We start from the raw sequence: 18,351 nt of genomic DNA on the forward strand, positions 1-18,351 counted from the left end.
AAAGTAATTTCTTATTTTCTTTCAAGTGGAAGGTGACTACGTCGGGCGTAGCTAGAAATCAACTATCCTAGTCGAAATTCCGCTTTCAAAAGTGGAAGGTCGCGGACCTCGGACCACCGCTAATTTGCACACCTGCCTCGAAATTGAAAAGCTAAGTACGAAAATTTCTTTTTCTAATTTGAAATTGCCGCCAACAGCATGAACAGTTAAACTTATTATATAATAGACTACTGACGTAGTTGTACTACGTATTGATGACAAACAATATTCCTACGACTTTTGTCATTTGGGAAATCTAAACTACTTGTCTTAAGAGATTTTAGGCGATTAAATATTTCATACAATTGTTCTTTGACATCTTAGCTAAAAGCACAAGTCATAATGAACTACACAAGGATTCTTAATAAGCACTACTTCCTATGTGTAACTTTAAAACTTTTGGATAAATCGACGATCATTTAAGGTTTTTCTGGTCATATTTTTTGTAATCCAGAATAAAAAGTATTAAAAAAGTGTTCAATTAGTTATATATAACATAGTAGCAAGCTAGATAATAACAATGGCAAGTATTTGAGGATTTATTGGGTAGAACACAAATCTAGGGTGCTCGCATAATGCAGCTTAACTGCATAAAAATAGGTTTGTCCATGGGTCATGAAGGAACCAGCATCTGTAATATATTAGAGAGATAACCATGCATTTTAAAGTTAGAATGTGATTTCAAATTTCCCAAGGTCATAACCACTTTTAAAGTAACAACTGTAAAAAGCTTTATTATATGTCACATGTCTACAAAAGTTCCTGGGTGTCTCCTGCTAGCAAAATACATGTAAAACTCAAGTTGTCAGCAAATAATTTTACTCTTTTATTTGTTTGCTTTCAGGAATATACTTACTGTCAATAGAGTAGCTGGATGCGAACCCACTAACTTCTTTGTCTTCAAATATATCAGTAAGTCCTTCTTCTGATCCAAGAGAGATAAGAAACCTTTGTATTGGACTTTCTCTGTCCTGAAATCCTGACCAAAAACATTTAACTGGTACCTTGGTCTGTAAGATAAATATTAATTATAAAGAGAAACTTCAAATTGATTCATAATAGAGATCATATTTTTCTAAACACCATAAACACATTCTCAAATGGCTTAATGTGCCTAAATTTGTCTTAACAGTCATTTTACTGGTATGAACAATATCAAAACACATTCTAAATAGCCTTAATGTGTCTTAATTGGTCTTTACAGCCATTCAAATGGTATAAAAACTTTCTAAACACATTCTCAAATAGTCTGAATGGCATCAAAACTTGTTTCAACAGTCTTCACATTTCTTTGTTTTGTCTCAACACTTTTACAAATTTACTTTACGTACTTTTACAAAGGTCTTACAGTACAGTTTAAAACCAAATAATCCCACACATCTTAATATTGCTTCATAAAGAGTACAAAGACTTGGCATTAATGTGGCCTTGTCTATACTTACACCAATATATTTAGGACATGTAACAACGCCTTGACTTGGAGAAGTTGTGTCAATGATTACAGAACCAGATGTCATTTTATTGATGCTACCAGCGTTGTTCTCTGCCCAGATAGATATTATGTTTGGTTTGCCTAAAAATATATTTTGATAAAATATTAGATGATTAGAAAAGATTTCCAATTTTTTGATGATTTATACGTCTCTTGAAACAGTTGTTATTTTCAAAATCATTTTTTGGTTCAATTGACCTCAGTTTTTCATCAACAGATTTAGATATTGTGATGGCAACTATGCCTGGCAATGTCACACAAAAAGAAAATGGTGTTTTGGCAGGAAAATTGTGACATATTTTCGAAAGTTAGTAGAGAAACAAATTTCCCTCAATATCCCGTTGGGTACAATTTTACTCTGCTCTCAAATGTTTTTAATAAGAATTTTAAATAAATATCTGAAAGGTGTCATCATCAGAATGAATTTAATAATGAAACGACTTAATTCATCTACAAATCAAGAAAATAAATAACCTTCAAGGTAAGAACAAACAAGGAACACTAAGAGGTGGTAAAATGTAAGCTTATCATGAACTTTTGGTGCAGATGAGGTAAAAATAAAGAATTATACCTGTAGTATCTGGTATTATAGATGCTAATGGTAGTACACTGTGGAGGCCAGATGACACCTCTACCTCAGTAATAGGTGACTTATGAAGGAGATGAGATAACAATAGAGAATTATACCTGTAGTATCTGGTATTATAGATGCTAATGGTAGTACACTGTGGAGGCCAGATAACACCTCTACCTCAGTAATAGGTGACTTATGAAGGAGATGAGGTAACAATAGAGAATTATACCTGTAGTATCTGGTATTATAGATGCTAATGGTAGTACACTGTGAAGGCCAGATAACAACTCTACCTCAGTAATAGGTGACTTATGAAGGAGATGAGATAACAATAGAGAATTATACCTGTAGTATCTGGTATTATAGATGCTAATGGTAATACACTGTGGAGGCCAGATGACACCTCTACCTCAGTAATAGATCACTTATGAAGGAGATGAGGTAACAATGAAGAATTATACCTGTAGTATCTGGTATTATAGATGCTAATGGTAATACACTGTGAAGGCCAGATAACACCTCTACCTCAGTAATAGGTGACTTATGAAGGAGATGAGATAACAATAGAGAATTATACCTGTAGTATCTGGTATTATAGATGCTAATGGTAGTACACTGTGGAGGCCAGATAACAACTCTACCTCAGTAATAGGTGACTTATGAAGGAGATGAGATAACAATAGAGAACTAGATATCATTGAGATGGGAGCCATCTCTGTGGGCCCCGCTGTCAATAACGTGGGGTAAATAAGTTGTATGGATAATCTGATATGAAGCATTATTTGAAGTTATTACATAGTCTCATGTGTGATTTTGATCTAAGATTTTAAGTTAAAACTGATAAATATTCTCATCTTACTTTCATAGTATAATAGTGATATGACTGCATGATGTGAACTCATTGTTTACTACTCTAAGGTGACTTCTGGATATATGGATTGATGTTTGAACAATATGTTTAAAGGTGCTGCCCAATTGATATTTGTCACATATTTTTAGAATTATGCCTTCAATATATTATGACCCACCAAGTATAAAGTATGAAATATTAATGGTTCTCGAGAGGTAGAGCGGACACAATTTGTTAAGAACAACGAACGGATGGACAGACCGACAGACTGATCTTAGACCTAGGATGCATACATTATGACACATTCTCTTGTGTTGGTTAATATATATGTTAAGTTGAAAATGTTTGTCAGGTATAAAGTATGAAATAATAACAGCTGTCCTCTCAAAATATAATGTGGATCAAATTTGTTAGCGATGGACAGACCAACAGACAGACAGACCTTTGACCTAGGAAGTGGTACATACATCATGACACACCCTCTGGTGTTGGTTAAAATGGATGTCAAGTATAATATTTGAAATCATAACGGTTCTCAAGATATAGAGCGGACACAATCTTCACCACAGGACACAGGGTTGTCAACTGAAACCAAAGTTTTTTTGACGTTGACCTTTGACCTAGGAAGTTGTACATACATCATGACACGCCCTCTGGTGGTGGTTAAAATGTATGACAAGTATATACTTTGAAATCATAACGATTATCTAGATATGGAGCAGACACGATCTTCACCACAGGACACAGGATTGTCAACTCGAAACCAAAGTTTTTGACCTTGACCTTTGACCTAGGAAGTTGTACATACATCATGACACACCCTCTGGTGGTTGTTAAAATGGATGTCAAGTATAAACTTTGAAATCATAATGGTTATCTAGATATGGAGCGGACACGATCTTCACCACAGGACACGGGGTTGTCAACTGAAACCAAAGTTTTTGACCTTGACCTTTGACCTAGGAAGTTGTACATACAACATGACACACCCTCTGGTGTTGGTTAATAATCATGTTAAGTATTAAGTATGAAATCATAACGGTTCTCTAGATATGGAGCGGACACGAAAGTGTTACGGACGGACAGACGGACGGACGGACGGACAGACGGACGGACGGACGGACGGACAGACTGATCACTATAGGGCGACCCGCCGTCGGCGGGGCCCTAATTATACCTGTAGTATCTGGTATTATAGATGCTAATGGTAATACACTGTGAAGGCCAGATAACACCTCTACCTCAGTAATAGGTGCCTTATGAAGGAGATGAGATAACAATAGAGAATTATACCTGTAGTATCTGGTATTATAGATCAGTGTTCCAGCTAGGTTTTCAAAAGGGCAGGGTGCCAATCTTGAAAAAGGGCATTTAACGCGCGATATGATAATATGAAAAGGGCATATTTTAATAAAAGATGTTAATCAAACATTTGTGTTTATTCGTTGAATCACAGGTTATACAAGAACAACATCTTTAGCCCATATAGAACTCTATCTTTCTACTTTTAAGGCTGAAAAACTTGTCAAGCAGCTTGTCACACAAGTTTTTTTTATCATTGCTAAAAATGGCATAGTTGGACTTTATATGCAGTATGTTTTGAAAGGAGATCATCTGTTTCATACTGTTTCTATGGTCTACCACATTTTACCAGTTTTACCTTTCTACCCCTGCTGTGCTTGATGGCAATACAGCACAAAACAGCTGTGCTCAGTAAATTCACAATTTTAGGATATAAAGCAACAGTGAAAAATAGTATCAAAAATAAAGAATACAGAAAAAGATGACCAAGGCACCCTACCAACACTGCTACTAAGACCCTCTTTAACTTTTCCCATAACTCAAAATAAATACCTAAACATATATATTCTTAAGCAAGAAGTATGGAGACACATTTTAGAATATGTAAATGGGTTACTCAATGCTAGGAAAAAAATCAGATTGAGTTATCTTTCTTTATTCGGGTGTGCTCCTTCTTTGGAGGATTATAAACAGTACGTAAATATGATGTAAATATGATCACAATATGGCGGCCGATTTTGTTATTTTCGTATCAAAAATGAAGGCAGTCAATGACAAATACGTCTGAATTTTCTGTTTATTTTACAGAAAACAAGTAAAACAATGTCTTCAACGAGTTTATAATGGTTTTCCAACTTTCTGTCATTACGTTTCTTCCATGAAACTACGGTAAACATCGCAAATTGTGCCCAAGTTGTTGTATGCACATTTCTTCAAAGATAATTGCCGACTGACCGATTCTATTTGAACGAATTAATGTTGATGATCATTAATGACCCATCCGATAAACGGATTACCTACAACAACAGATTATGACACCAGTTGTAACCATTGATTAGCTTGGGGTGGTAAACAAAGTCATAATCTTTTCCCCAGGTAAAATTTAGTAATTAGCGTATCATATCAATACGCAAATTAATATGCAATCGATCTTCAAAAAAGGCAGGGCGCCCTGGAAACTGTAAAAAGGGCACAGGGCGCCACTCGGAAAAGGGCGGGCGCCGCGCCCTCTGAAAACGGTCTAGCTGGAACACTGTAGATGCTAATGGTAATACACTGTGAAGGCCAGATGACACCTCTACCTCAGTAATAGATCACTTATGAAGGAGATGAGGTAACAATGAAGAATTATACCTGTAGTATCTGGTATTATAGATGCTAATGGTAGTACACTGTGGAGGCCAGATAACACCTCTACCTCAGTAATAGGTGCCTTATGAAGGAGATGAGGTAACAATGAAGAATTATACCTGTAGTATCTGGTATTATAGATGCTAATGGTAGTACACTGTGGAGGCCAGATGACACCTCTACCTCAGTAATAGGTGACTTATGAAGGAGATGAGATAACAATAGAGAATTATACCTGTAGTATCTGGTATTATAGATGCTAATGGTAGTACACTGTGGAGGCCAGATAACACCTCTACCTCAGTAATAGGTGACTTATGAAGGAGATGAGATAACAATAGAGAATTATACCTGTAGTATCTGGTATTATAGATGCTAATGGTAGTACACTGTGGAGGTCAGATGACACCTCTACCTCAGTAATAGGTGACTTATGAAGGAGATGAGATAACAATAGAGAATTATACCTGTAGTATCTGGTATTATAGATGCTAATGGTAGTACACTGTGGAGGCCAGATAACACCTCTACCTCAGTAATAGGTGACTTATGAAGGAGATGAGGTAACAATGAAGAATTATACCTGTAGTATCTGGTATTATAGATGCTAATGGTAGTACACTGTGGAGGCCAGATAACACCTCTACCTCAGTAATAGGTGCCTTATGAAGGAGATGAGGTAACAATGAAGAATTATACCTGTAGTATCTGGTATTATAGATGCTAATGGTAATACACTGTGAAGGCCAGATGACACCTCTACCTCAGTAATAGGTGACTTATGAAGGAGATGAGATAACAATAGAGAATTATACCTGTAGTATCTGGTATTATAGATGCTAATGGTAGTACACTGTGAAGGCCAGATGACACCTCTACCTCAGTAATAGGGGAAACATCCTCAGCATAGGGGTAGGTTCCAACAGAATACCAAGCTCTCCTAATACTACTCTCTGTATCATTGTAATGCCATGAGGCAAACAAAGTGTCTGCAGATTTCTCATATAACGTAGATCCTGCACCAATATTAGTATCAGTGGAACTTTGGTCTGTTAATCTAAACAGTTAATATTTAAATCATTAAAGAAATCATCTCAAATCTTTGTTGTAATTAAATAAATTTAGAAAATAACATATTTACCTAAACTAGTATAAATGCCTTAAAATTAAACATACTGTGTGTCCATCTTTTATGAAAAGTTTTTATTTTTACACTACAGAGAAATATTTAAACATGTGAGGTTTTAGAATATCAACTCAAATGCAAATTATATACCTTCCTCATACATAAAACTAATTAAGTGCTTTGTTAGATTTGACATGTTTGCCAAGATCCGAGTCTACAGTAGAACCATCTGACATATAACATGTTCTACATAAATAATATACCTGTCCAGTGAGATGATAGGTGGTGACGTATCTACAGTAAAACCATCTGACACTGATTCCAGGACACTGCCAACATTAGTAATAGCTCTCACAGTGGAATAGTATGTAACACCAGACTTAAGATCTAGATTAGCTTGGGCATACCCTGAACTTGTTATACCTATCAAAATATATTAGTTCCAATTTTATCTATTCAATCTCTTAGAGTAGTATTATCATTATAAATGATTAACAAACCAATCCTTACAGAATGTATTCTATAAATGTAAATCACAATGCTCTGTACAAATCACAAAAATAATGTATGTATTATAATATCACAGGAAAAGATTTTAAGCAATGATATCAAAGTTAAACTATAATATGTATGATGATAAGACAGGATTTTAGAACTGTGTGGTTCATTGCTATCATATGAATAAAATTCTGCATAGATTGCGAGTTTGAACCCCGCTCTTACAGTTGTACTGGTCTCTAATCTTACTCGACTAGGATTGTCAGTTTTTCTATCGAAGGACAGTGGTCATCTCCAGTCACGCCAGCTTCCTACACCAATAAAAACTGACCACTACAAAAAAGCCAAAAAGCGGTGCTTTAAAGTGGCGTTAAAACACCAAAAATCAAATCAAATCATCCATTTCTGGTGCAATCCTACAGCCTATTTATACAAAGATAGACTTACCATTCCCTTTGACACTGACTTCCTCACTATGAATAAGACCATACGGTATAAAGGACATGACATCCTCCCCTCCTGGTGTGGTACCTACAGCCCATTTATACTCTGTTACACCATGTAAATGGCTCTCAAACCCATCAAACTGTACAGTGACTACAGTTGGATGTAACTGATAGTCTGTATCATCATCAAGAATCAGTAGGTCAAGGTTATCCGTTCCTTCAGCTCCATCAATCACAATTCCTGTACATTGAAACATAACAAGTCATTGTTTTACTTCATTAGGAATAGACACAAATTTTTAAAGAAACTATATGTGTCAAAGTGTCCAAAAAAGATGAAAAATCTGCAATTTCAATAACACATGTGGACACAAACATGATGGTAGTCTCACATATCAAAAATCAGCTCAAAATCTGAAGGCGTAAAGAAAAAAAATCCGTATAACTGTGATTTTCAATAATTTATCAAAGGTCCAAAGCTTGTAATTTCAGCAAAAATTAGAAGAGCGGAACAAAACTTACACTTGATCTGTAACTCATCATGGTTAACTCACATACAAAAAATCTGAAAGCGTTTAGAAAAAAAAGTCTGTATAACTGTGATTTTCAACAATTTCTCAAAGTCCAAAGCCCATAATTTCGGCAAAAATTAGTGGAGCGGAACAAAACTTAGACTTGATCTGTAACTCATCATGGTTAACTCACATACCAAAAATCAGCCCAATATCTGTAGGCGTTTAGAAAACAACTCTGTATAATGGTTTGTTGCGGAATGACGAAATGACAGAATTTCGGAATCACAGAATTTTGGACAAGGGTAAAACTATATGGCACCGACAACTTTGTTGCGGGGGCCATAAAAATTATAAATAGACTCATTATCAATCTTTTTCAAATGTCAAAAAAATAAGCATTGTATAGCCCCCTACACTTTTCTACTTTTTTTCTGATAATCCAAGGAATCAACAAAGAATTAGAATTTTGATCACTGACTGAAAACCTCCACTTTATTTCAACAGGACTCCTAGAATATGAGAGTGCAGTACATACAGCAAGACTGTAATGAAGGAGGTATATGGACTGCTGAACTGAGGAGTCAAAAACATTATACCTTACTTTGTATTGTGGGTTATAACAAGCAGACTAAATCTTTTCTATAAAGTCCTACCTGGTTTGTCTTCATTTACTACAACTATAGGAGTGGATGTTATGATAGTACTCTCTTGTCCTGCGCCATTATCTCCCATCAAACTGACATAATATACAGGAGACTTTGTAACAATATCAGTCAGAGGCAGGGACAGATCAGATATGTAAACATCAGTCTCAGATTTATACCGGGTCCAGTCCATGACATCACTGCCACCTACAAATTGTTAATAGGAGGTAATTAAAGTAATGTCTTATCTTAAACATAAGCAAGTTTCTGAAAATAAATGAGATTTGTTTATCTGGATTGTAATTAAATTCAAAATTTAGAACTCCTATAATAAACTGGGGATTCATTATTTTTCCTGGATATAAGTCAATGTTCAACATAGTATAAATTTTCTAAAGGCTTGTTGGACAAATTTGGAAAAACTATTGCGTTACTATCTCATTGATTTTACTCTCACATTTTCTCACAATTTATATATTTTGTTAGTACCTTTTGTGGTCCCTACTGCTACTCTATAGCCTACAATTCCTGATTGGTGATCATCTGCATCCCAAGCTACTTTGATCCCTGATGTATCAGCTTGCCACACAAATCCATCTACCTTCTTCTCCAATCCAGATGCTAGGGTCCCAACATGTAACCAATGGATCTACAGCAGAAACATAAATCAATCATTCAAATGGCTGTGTTCTGTAAAAATGTTCTTAATTAAACAAGGGAGAGTGCTCTATACTGGACAATGACCATAAATATACAGAAATTAAAATGAAAAATTGAAAAAAATCCTTTAAAGAACTCAATACTAGAACTTGTGCACAGCATCAATAGCTTGGCAAACTGTCTTTATAGTTCCAAAGAATTTGGTTTAAAATTAATTGCTATCATCTTTCAGAATTTTACTGAAGAAATGTCGAAGTTCCAAAGTTTAGAAAAAACAATTCCAAACTAGGTGTCGCTCACCTTGGTCTATGTGAATATTAAAAAAAGGACGCAGATGGATTCATGACAAAATTGTATTTTGGTGATGGTGATGTGTTTGTACATCTTACTTTACTGAACATTCTTGCTGCTTACAATTATCTCTATTTATAATGAACTTGGCCCAATAGTTTCAGAGGAGAAGATTTTTGTAAAAGATAACTAAGATTTACAAAAAATGGTTAAAATTGACTATAAAGGGCAATAACTCCTAAAGGGGTCAACTGACCATTTCAGTCATGTTGACTTATTTGTAGATCTTACTTTGCCGACATTTATTGCTGTTTACAGTTTATTTTTATCTATAATAATATTCAAGATAATAACCAAAAACGGCAAAATTTCCATAAAATTACCAATTCAGGGGCAGCAAACTAAGAAAAGATTGTCCGATTCATCTGATAATTTCAGGGCAGATAGATCTTGACCTGATTAACAATTTTATCCCCGTGTCAGATTTACTTTAAATGCTTTGGTTTTTGAGTTATAAGCCAAAAACTGAATTTTACCCCTATGTTCTATTTTTAGCCATGGCGGCCATCTTGGTTGGTTGGCCGGGTCACCGGACACATTTTTTTAAACTAGATACCCCAATGATGATTGTGGCCAAGTTTGGTTAAATTTGGCCCAGTAGTTTCAGAGGAGAAGATTTTTGTAAAAGTTAACGCAGGACGACGACGACGACGCCGGATGCCGGACGCCAAGTGATGAGAAAAGCTCACTTGGCCTTTTGGCCAGGTGAGCTAAAAAGCAGTGAATTATTTCAAAATATATGCAATCTTTTAGTAACATGTCAAGGGTCTGTGTTGGTAATGATAAAACAAAATTAGAAACATGATTTACACTTGCTGACAAAAGGTCATAATGTGTAAACTATGTCATTGATCATTCAGCTACTTCTCTGATGTAATATAATGACATCAGAAATGAACAAGATGTTCCTCCATCTTTAGAATAAGATAAAGCACCATACCATTGATGTTTTGTCACATTATTACCAAAGACATTTTGTTTGATTACAAAACACACCTTAAAATCATAAACAGTCAAATTGACAATCAGTACAGATAAAATATCTCATGTCAACCATCAAAAAATTTAATTTGTTTGCAACACTTTAAAACAGTTTCACTCATAGAAATTTTTCAATACTTAATAGACTTTGACTTGAAAGACTTATAGTGTGACATTTTATATGAGATTCCTGTTGAAGGAATAATAGATCTGCCATGTAACATAAATATATTTACAATTGGTGGTGTGGTGTCCACTATCACACCATCTGTCTCAAATGCTGCCACAAATCCTGCTTTATTAACAGCTCCTACTCTGGTACTGTAGAGCGCCCCCTGGTGTAATGTTAGTCCTTCTAGTGTGTAACTTGTCCTTGTGATATTATTACCAATATCCATCCAGTCACCATGAATATCTAAGTTAAAAAATGGTTAAAATGACAGGTTCTGGTCTAACATTGCTTGTTTACAGAATAGGAAGTGCCAAACATATCTGACATAAGAACTTTCAAACTTTAAAAATTTGTGAATATTTGCCATGCATTGACAAGATGATGACATTTACATCATAAAGGAGATTTTATAGCTACTTAACAAATTACAGAATTTTTGTATTCTCACCTGGTATAATTTGTGACCTGATTCCATCTCGAAGCTGATAAATTTGTATCTTAAAATGATCTAATCCGGATTCTTCATCAATGAACTGAAAAGCACTGGATATGGAGGTTACACTAGACTACAAAAATAAACAAATTTTTAGTATAATAAACTTAGTCTTAGTTTTATACATGTATCTAAAAATGCACATGTTAAAATATATGTTTAATAAAAAGCCCAATGACACGTACACCTAAGACTTAGAATTAATTTACTATTGCAAATGAACTTTTCTGATTGTAGTACATATCACTCATTGATATAAATAATTCAGCAAAGTTTCATGAAAACTGCAGAAAGCATGTTTAAGTTATTACCTAAAAACTGGAAATTCCCCCTCTTTTAATGAATAAAACTCCATAAATCTGAAACCTAAAATCTACAATTCATCAAAATAGAAAGGGAGCTCACATCAATAGATATAAAAATTCAACAAAGCTTTATACAAATTTGAATTATTGTCTGACAAGTTGATGAAGGACCATGGTATACCATTATACGTCCTGTAAACCACCTAGATTGAGCACATCTAATTTACCTGATAAGTTTTGTCCTGATGTAGCATAGTGCCATCTCCCAGACTGAGTAAAACAGGTGGTGTTAGATCAACAACAAATCCATCAGTATCAGATGTAACGGAGTTTAGAGCTCCATTGGTTGTTTTCAGCTGTATCTTAACATGATCTTTGTGATGTAGGTGAAAATTCACCCATTCTACATCCCTTGTGTCATTAGAGAATACTACCCAGTCCCTTATTACCTCAAAATCATTTGTATTATTACTGAAAATTAAAAGGAAACAATAAGCATTGTAAACAGTTTTTATGATGTGAATATCTATTGAATGAGAAACTGCTGCTTTGATTTTTATCGAGTTTGAATAATATAAGTGTAAAACCATTGTGGTAGAAAGTTTTACTGAGCATTTAATAGAACTTTTTCAGAAATTAGCTGTTATTTAATTGTGTTTTTATTGTACCGGTACTGTGTCTCTGACATGCCCACATCTCTTTTCCCTCTTATAAAATTAAGAAATGCAATTATTTGGATGATTTCTTGTTTGAATGATTTACATAATTATATCATAGGGCAGAAAATTATTTTTCACAAAAATAAAATCCACTGATTCCAAAACCTGTATTACACATTTACTTGTGGGAAGTATATAAAAAAAATCTGATTAAGAGAGGTGAACTTTAAAAGAGGTCCAGAAAACTACAATAATGACCCTAGCATAATGTAACATGGATGTTTGCAACATAAAAATCTCAGAAAAAAAATCATTTTGTTTATCTTTTTTATTTCAAGTGAATACTAGGATGGTCAAGGACATGATTCAATATTCTAAATAATAACTGACCTTGCGACCTGTACCTGGATTTCATACTGATTTATATCAGATTCTGGGTCTGAGTAATCTTTCCACTGAGCTCCTAATTTAGCAGGGTTAGGAGAAAACTGTAGGTCACTAAAGTTCTCTTCTACTCCATCAATTACCTCCCCTGATACTGGTTCTGTCAAATCCACTGTAACTGTATAAAAGATTAATCAAAGTAGTCACAAATCTGAAAATGCTTCTCTTTAATTTGTTGCTGTATTGTATAAATATACCGGTAATGATAGTTCAGTTTGACTCCGTCTCAGGCTGATATGGGGGTCTCAGGCTGATATGGGGGTCTCGGGATGATACCCAGGCTGATATGGAAAAGGCCATGTATTAATCTCTATGTAATACACAGAAACGAATGCGGCATACGGAGAATTCAATGATTTTAAAGTCGGCACCATTGGCCTTCAGAAGACTTGAAGTCTTCTTCCACCAAAAATAATGAAAATATTTTCTTCTGCTCTTATTCTTTAGAACTGTTGAACTATATCAAAAGCATTTAACAGATCTGTTTATATGAAGAGATCACAAGTTACTTCAGAGATAAGGATTATGTTAGTCAAGTTTGGTTTATTTTCTTGTATAATTCTAAACAAGAGTGCACACGCTGAAATGTCTCGCCTTCTATACTAATCATTGATATTATGTTGATAGTCTTAAGTATAAAGCTAAGCTTTATTACAACTGTCACATAAACTTAACATTAACAAACATAACTAAACAAAGACCAATGAACCTTGAAAATGAGGTCAAGGTCAGATGAACCATGCCAGACAGACATGTACAGCTAGCAATGCTTCTATACAACATATATAGTTGACCCATTACTTATAGTTTAAGAAAAATAGACCAAAACACAAAAAACTTAACACTGTGCAATGAACCGTGAAAATGAGGTCACGGTCAAATAAAACCTGCGCGACTGACATAAAGATCATAAAATATTTCCATACACCAAATATAGTTGACCTATGGCATATAGTATTAGATAAAAAGACCAAAACTCAAAAACTTAACTTTGACCACTGAACCATGAAAATGAGGTCAAGGTCACATGGCATCTGCCCGCTAGACATGCACACCTTACAATCATTCCATACAACAAATATAGTAGACCTATTGCATATAGTATGAGAAAAACAGACCAAAACACAAAAATTTTACTATAACCACTGAACCATGAAAATGAGGTCAAGGTCACATGGCATCTGCCCGCTAGACATGCACACCTTACAATCATTCCATACAACAAATATAGTTGACCTATTGCATATAGTATGAGAAAAACAGACCAAAACACAAAAATTTAACTATAACCACTGAACCATGAAAATGAGGTCAAGGTCAGATGAACCATGCCAGACAGACATGTACAGCTAGCAATGCTTCTATACAACATATATAGTATACCTATTGCATATAGTATGAGAAAAACAGACCAAAACACAAAAATTTAACTATAACCACTGAACCATGAAAATGAGGTCAAGGTCAGATGACACCTGCCAGTTGGACATGTACACCTTACAGTCCTTCCATACAACAAACATAGTTGACCTATTGCATATAGTATGAGAAAAACAGACCAAAACACAAAAATTTAACTATAACCACTGAGCCATGAAAATGAGGTCAAGGTCACATGGCATCTGCCCGCTAGACATGCACACCTTACAATCATTCCATACAACAAATATAGTAGACCTATTGCATATAGTATGAGAAAAACAGACCAAAACACAAAAATTTAACTATAACCACTGAACCATGAAAATGAGGTCAAGGTCAGATGACACCTGCCAGTTGGACATGTACACCTTACAGTCCTTCCATACAGCGAATATACTAGCCCTATTGCTTATAGTATCTGAGATATGGACTTGACCACCAAAACTTAACCTTGTTCATTGATCCATGAAATGAGGTCGAGGTCAAGTGAAAACTGTCTGACAGATATGAGGACCTTGCAAGGTACGCACATATTAAATATAGTTATCCTATTACTTATAATAAGAGAGAAATCAACATTACAAAAAATTTGAACTTTTTTTTCAAGTGGTCACTGAACCATGAAAATGAGGTCAAGGACATTGGACCTGTGACTGACGGAAACTTCGTAACATGAAGCATCTATATACAAAGTATGAAGCATCCAGGTCTTCCACCTTCTAAAATATAAAGCTTTTAAGAAGTGAGCTAACGCCGCCGCCGCCGCCGCCGCCGGATCACTATCCCTATGTCGAGCTTTCTGCAACAAAAGTTGCAGGCTCGACAAAAAACCAATGATAACAATTGAAAAAGTCTACTGATGACTAACAATCAAAAAGAAATAGAAATAACACATAGGGTCTTTGTCAAGGTTAGCTACAGAAAGTGTACCTATCAATTGATTTTAATTGTTTTATACACATACCTCCATTCGAAATACTAACAACTTTTTGTTGTTTAATAGCTCCATTATAAGCCCAGACGATAGTATAATATGTTTTCTGATGTTCCAATGCATGCTCAGGATCTATATCTACACATGTTTTGTGCTGTTTACTACTTATCTCTGTCAGGTTAGCTATGTCAGTGATGTTGACATTATACTCTGAGGTCACTCCTAACATGTATGTAGATATCCCAGACTCAGGATCGTAGAAGTGTTGCCAATTAGAACACAGCTGAAACAAAAGACAACCAGAAATATCATAATAGAGGTATATGTCTCACATGCTAGTACACATTAGAATATAAAATCTTAAAAGGAAGATTAAACCATTGTTAAGAGCAAGATAAGATATCTCTCCACTGGAAAATAGTGAAAATTAACCAATCAGAAATTATTGCATGCATTTATTATTGTGATTTTCAAAGAATATATATTAATTCCCTTTTTGTCATATGGAATCTGAAGTATTTGTAAATTCTCAGCTTTCAAATTATTGGTTTTCAACTTTTGTGATAGAGGTTAATTTTAAAAATCCCAAATAGTGTTTAAACAAAATTTAGTTTGAATCTATTTCTTTTTATTTTTTAGGTTCATGAATGTATGTGTTAATGCCTCTGATTAATAGGAATCATAAGATAAGTATTTAGTACTCTTGGTATGGAACAGAGCAATGTGTTAGTATGGAAGATTTTTTCATACCTCCTATATCTTTACTTACAGAATCAAAGTGTTTAGTGTACTTGAGATCAACACCTCAAAATGGCCCATCTAATACCTCTCTAGACGTGTATTACTGTATGATTATACACATATTATTTACAAACTTGTAATTTACTTACAGAATCAAAATCTTTTGTGTACATGAGATCAACACCTCCCAATGGTCCATCTAATACCTCTCCAGCAATAGGAGGAGATTTGTCCACAATAATCGGCTGGTCTGCTACACCAATACTTCTTAAATCAACTACAAATTAAGTTTAATATTATTAGTTTATTCCAAATCTTCTGTGCTGTTTCTTATAATAAACATGTACACTAACTATGGAGAGTTGACTCATTGGCAATCATACCACATCTCATTATTTACATACTGTATAAACATTAATTTTCGTGGGGTTAAAATTTTGTGGTTTTGTATCCAAAAGTAAGTTCGTGGGGATTAATTTTCGTGGATTTTAAGTTTAGAAAACAATTATATAAATGACACTTTATAATTGACAATACTTAATAAAACTGATCTGAACTTTCGCTGTTGGGAAAAATCAATAATTGCATTTCATAGTAACTGTGACCACGAATCAAGTGTTGTAACCGACACATGTTAATTGGCTTTACACACCTTTGGTGTTTTATCCAAGGACAATGACTTGAGGGCATTACAGACGCATTAGACTGTTAAATGACATTGATTGACAGTTCTTGATGATTATTAATTACTGTACAAACAAAGGATTAGGATTATCGTCTGACTTAAGGAAAACCTTTGAATATCAATGTCTAATCAATTAAGCTATTTATTTCATTGTATGCATTTATGTTCATCAATTGTATAATGTCAATAAGATTTAGTCAGATCATAAAATAATGTAAATCTACTGTTAAATTTTTCGTTGGGGTTTTAATTTCGTGGATAATTCTTATCCATGAAATAAACGAAATTAAATCCCCCACGAAAATTTCTGCTTTTACAGTATTAACTTTTAAAATTATAGTGACCACAACTTCATAGTAAGCTACCTTCACCCAAAACTTTAAGCTGAGAATGTGCTTATTCTACACTATCACAACTCTATGTTGTGGTCAAAACCATAATTTGAACTATAATACATAAAGTTTACATAATAATGAAAATATCAAATAGGGTTTGGCAGGCACAACAATTAAGAAGACTCCCTATTATTTATTTTTCATTATAAAAATGTTACCTCTGTTAACAACTTTAATTTTGTCTGACTTTACCTCTGTTAACAACTTTGATTTTAATCCATACAGGAATACCATCAGTTAATTCTACAATGTATTCTATACTGAGATTATGATCCAGTCTCGTCCAATCCATCTCATCACAATCTCTCCTGGAATGTCCTAGACAAAGGTCATTAAACTCTATTCCAGAGTCAGGGTCACTGTAAAGAAAGTCACACAAAACTTTACTCTAGAATTGTCTACAGTATAAGGCACTGTATGACTCATGGCGGTTTAACTGTATATATTGGTACATACCTAGAGTTGTGTATTGCCTTTAGTAGATATAAGTCTTCATCATATGATACACCATAAATATCTGTCATTATTGGTCTAGAATTGTCTACAGTATAAGGCACTGTATGACTCATGGCGGTTTAACTGTATATATTGGTACATACCTAGAGTTGTGTATTGCCTTTAGTAGATATAAGTCTTCATCATATGATACACCATAAATATCTGTCATTATTGGTCTAGAATTGTCTACAGTATAAGGCACTGTATGACTCATGGCGGTTTAACTGTATATATTAGTACTTACCTAGAATTATGTATTGCCTTTAGTAGATATAAGTCTTCATCATATGATACACCATAAATATCTGTCATTATTGGTCGAGAATTGTCTACAGTATAAGGCACTGTATGACTCATGGCGGTTTAACTGTATATATTGGTACTTACCTAGAGTTATGTATTGCCTTTAGAAGATATAAGTCTTCATCATATGATACACCATAAATATCTGTCATTATTGGTCTAGAATTGTCTACAGTATAAGGCACTGTATGACAGACTGTTGCTGCTAATGGTCCTCCATACTTTACATCATTCAATGCTCTAACAGTAATAAAGTACTCGTCATCTACAAAAATATTTAAAATGTTATCTGTTATTCCTTGAAATCATGAATCTATAGTGTACATTATTCAGTGAATTGGGTAAAATAGTGATGATCTACAAATTAAAAAACAAAAAAACTTGCGGGTGCTCACCAGATTTCAAAAAAATTACATCAATCAATGAGTTACCGATACTCTGCCCCCAAAAAAATCACAAGGCATTGTTACTA

The 18,351-nt window shown here is 34.3% G+C and overlaps 1 protein-coding gene across 1 annotated transcript in view; it reads right to left on the bottom strand.

Moving 5' to 3' along the window:
• Positions 1-18,351, bottom strand: part of LOC143065355 (uncharacterized) — a 179,438-nt gene that overhangs the window by 13,982 nt on the left and 147,105 nt on the right. The window contains exons 111-126 of the mRNA XM_076238886.1: positions 17,964-18,144; positions 17,271-17,437; positions 16,148-16,275; positions 15,288-15,540; positions 12,848-13,019; positions 12,026-12,269; positions 11,449-11,566; positions 11,065-11,243; positions 9,326-9,485; positions 8,846-9,043; positions 7,679-7,918; positions 6,997-7,156; positions 6,481-6,664; positions 6,075-6,132; positions 1,482-1,612; positions 896-1,049 (exon numbers count right to left, since the gene is read on the bottom strand). Coding sequence (XP_076095001.1) covers positions 896-1,049; positions 1,482-1,612; positions 6,075-6,132; positions 6,481-6,664; positions 6,997-7,156; positions 7,679-7,918; positions 8,846-9,043; positions 9,326-9,485; positions 11,065-11,243; positions 11,449-11,566; positions 12,026-12,269; positions 12,848-13,019; positions 15,288-15,540; positions 16,148-16,275; positions 17,271-17,437; positions 17,964-18,144 — 2,727 coding nt within the window. The remainder of the gene's footprint in view (positions 1-895; positions 1,050-1,481; positions 1,613-6,074; positions 6,133-6,480; positions 6,665-6,996; positions 7,157-7,678; positions 7,919-8,845; positions 9,044-9,325; positions 9,486-11,064; positions 11,244-11,448; positions 11,567-12,025; positions 12,270-12,847; positions 13,020-15,287; positions 15,541-16,147; positions 16,276-17,270; positions 17,438-17,963; positions 18,145-18,351) is intronic.

Source organism: Mytilus galloprovincialis, chromosome 2 (genome assembly GCF_965363235.1).
Source record: "Mytilus galloprovincialis chromosome 2, xbMytGall1.hap1.1, whole genome shotgun sequence".
Taxonomy (NCBI): domain Eukaryota; kingdom Metazoa; phylum Mollusca; class Bivalvia; order Mytilida; family Mytilidae; genus Mytilus; species Mytilus galloprovincialis.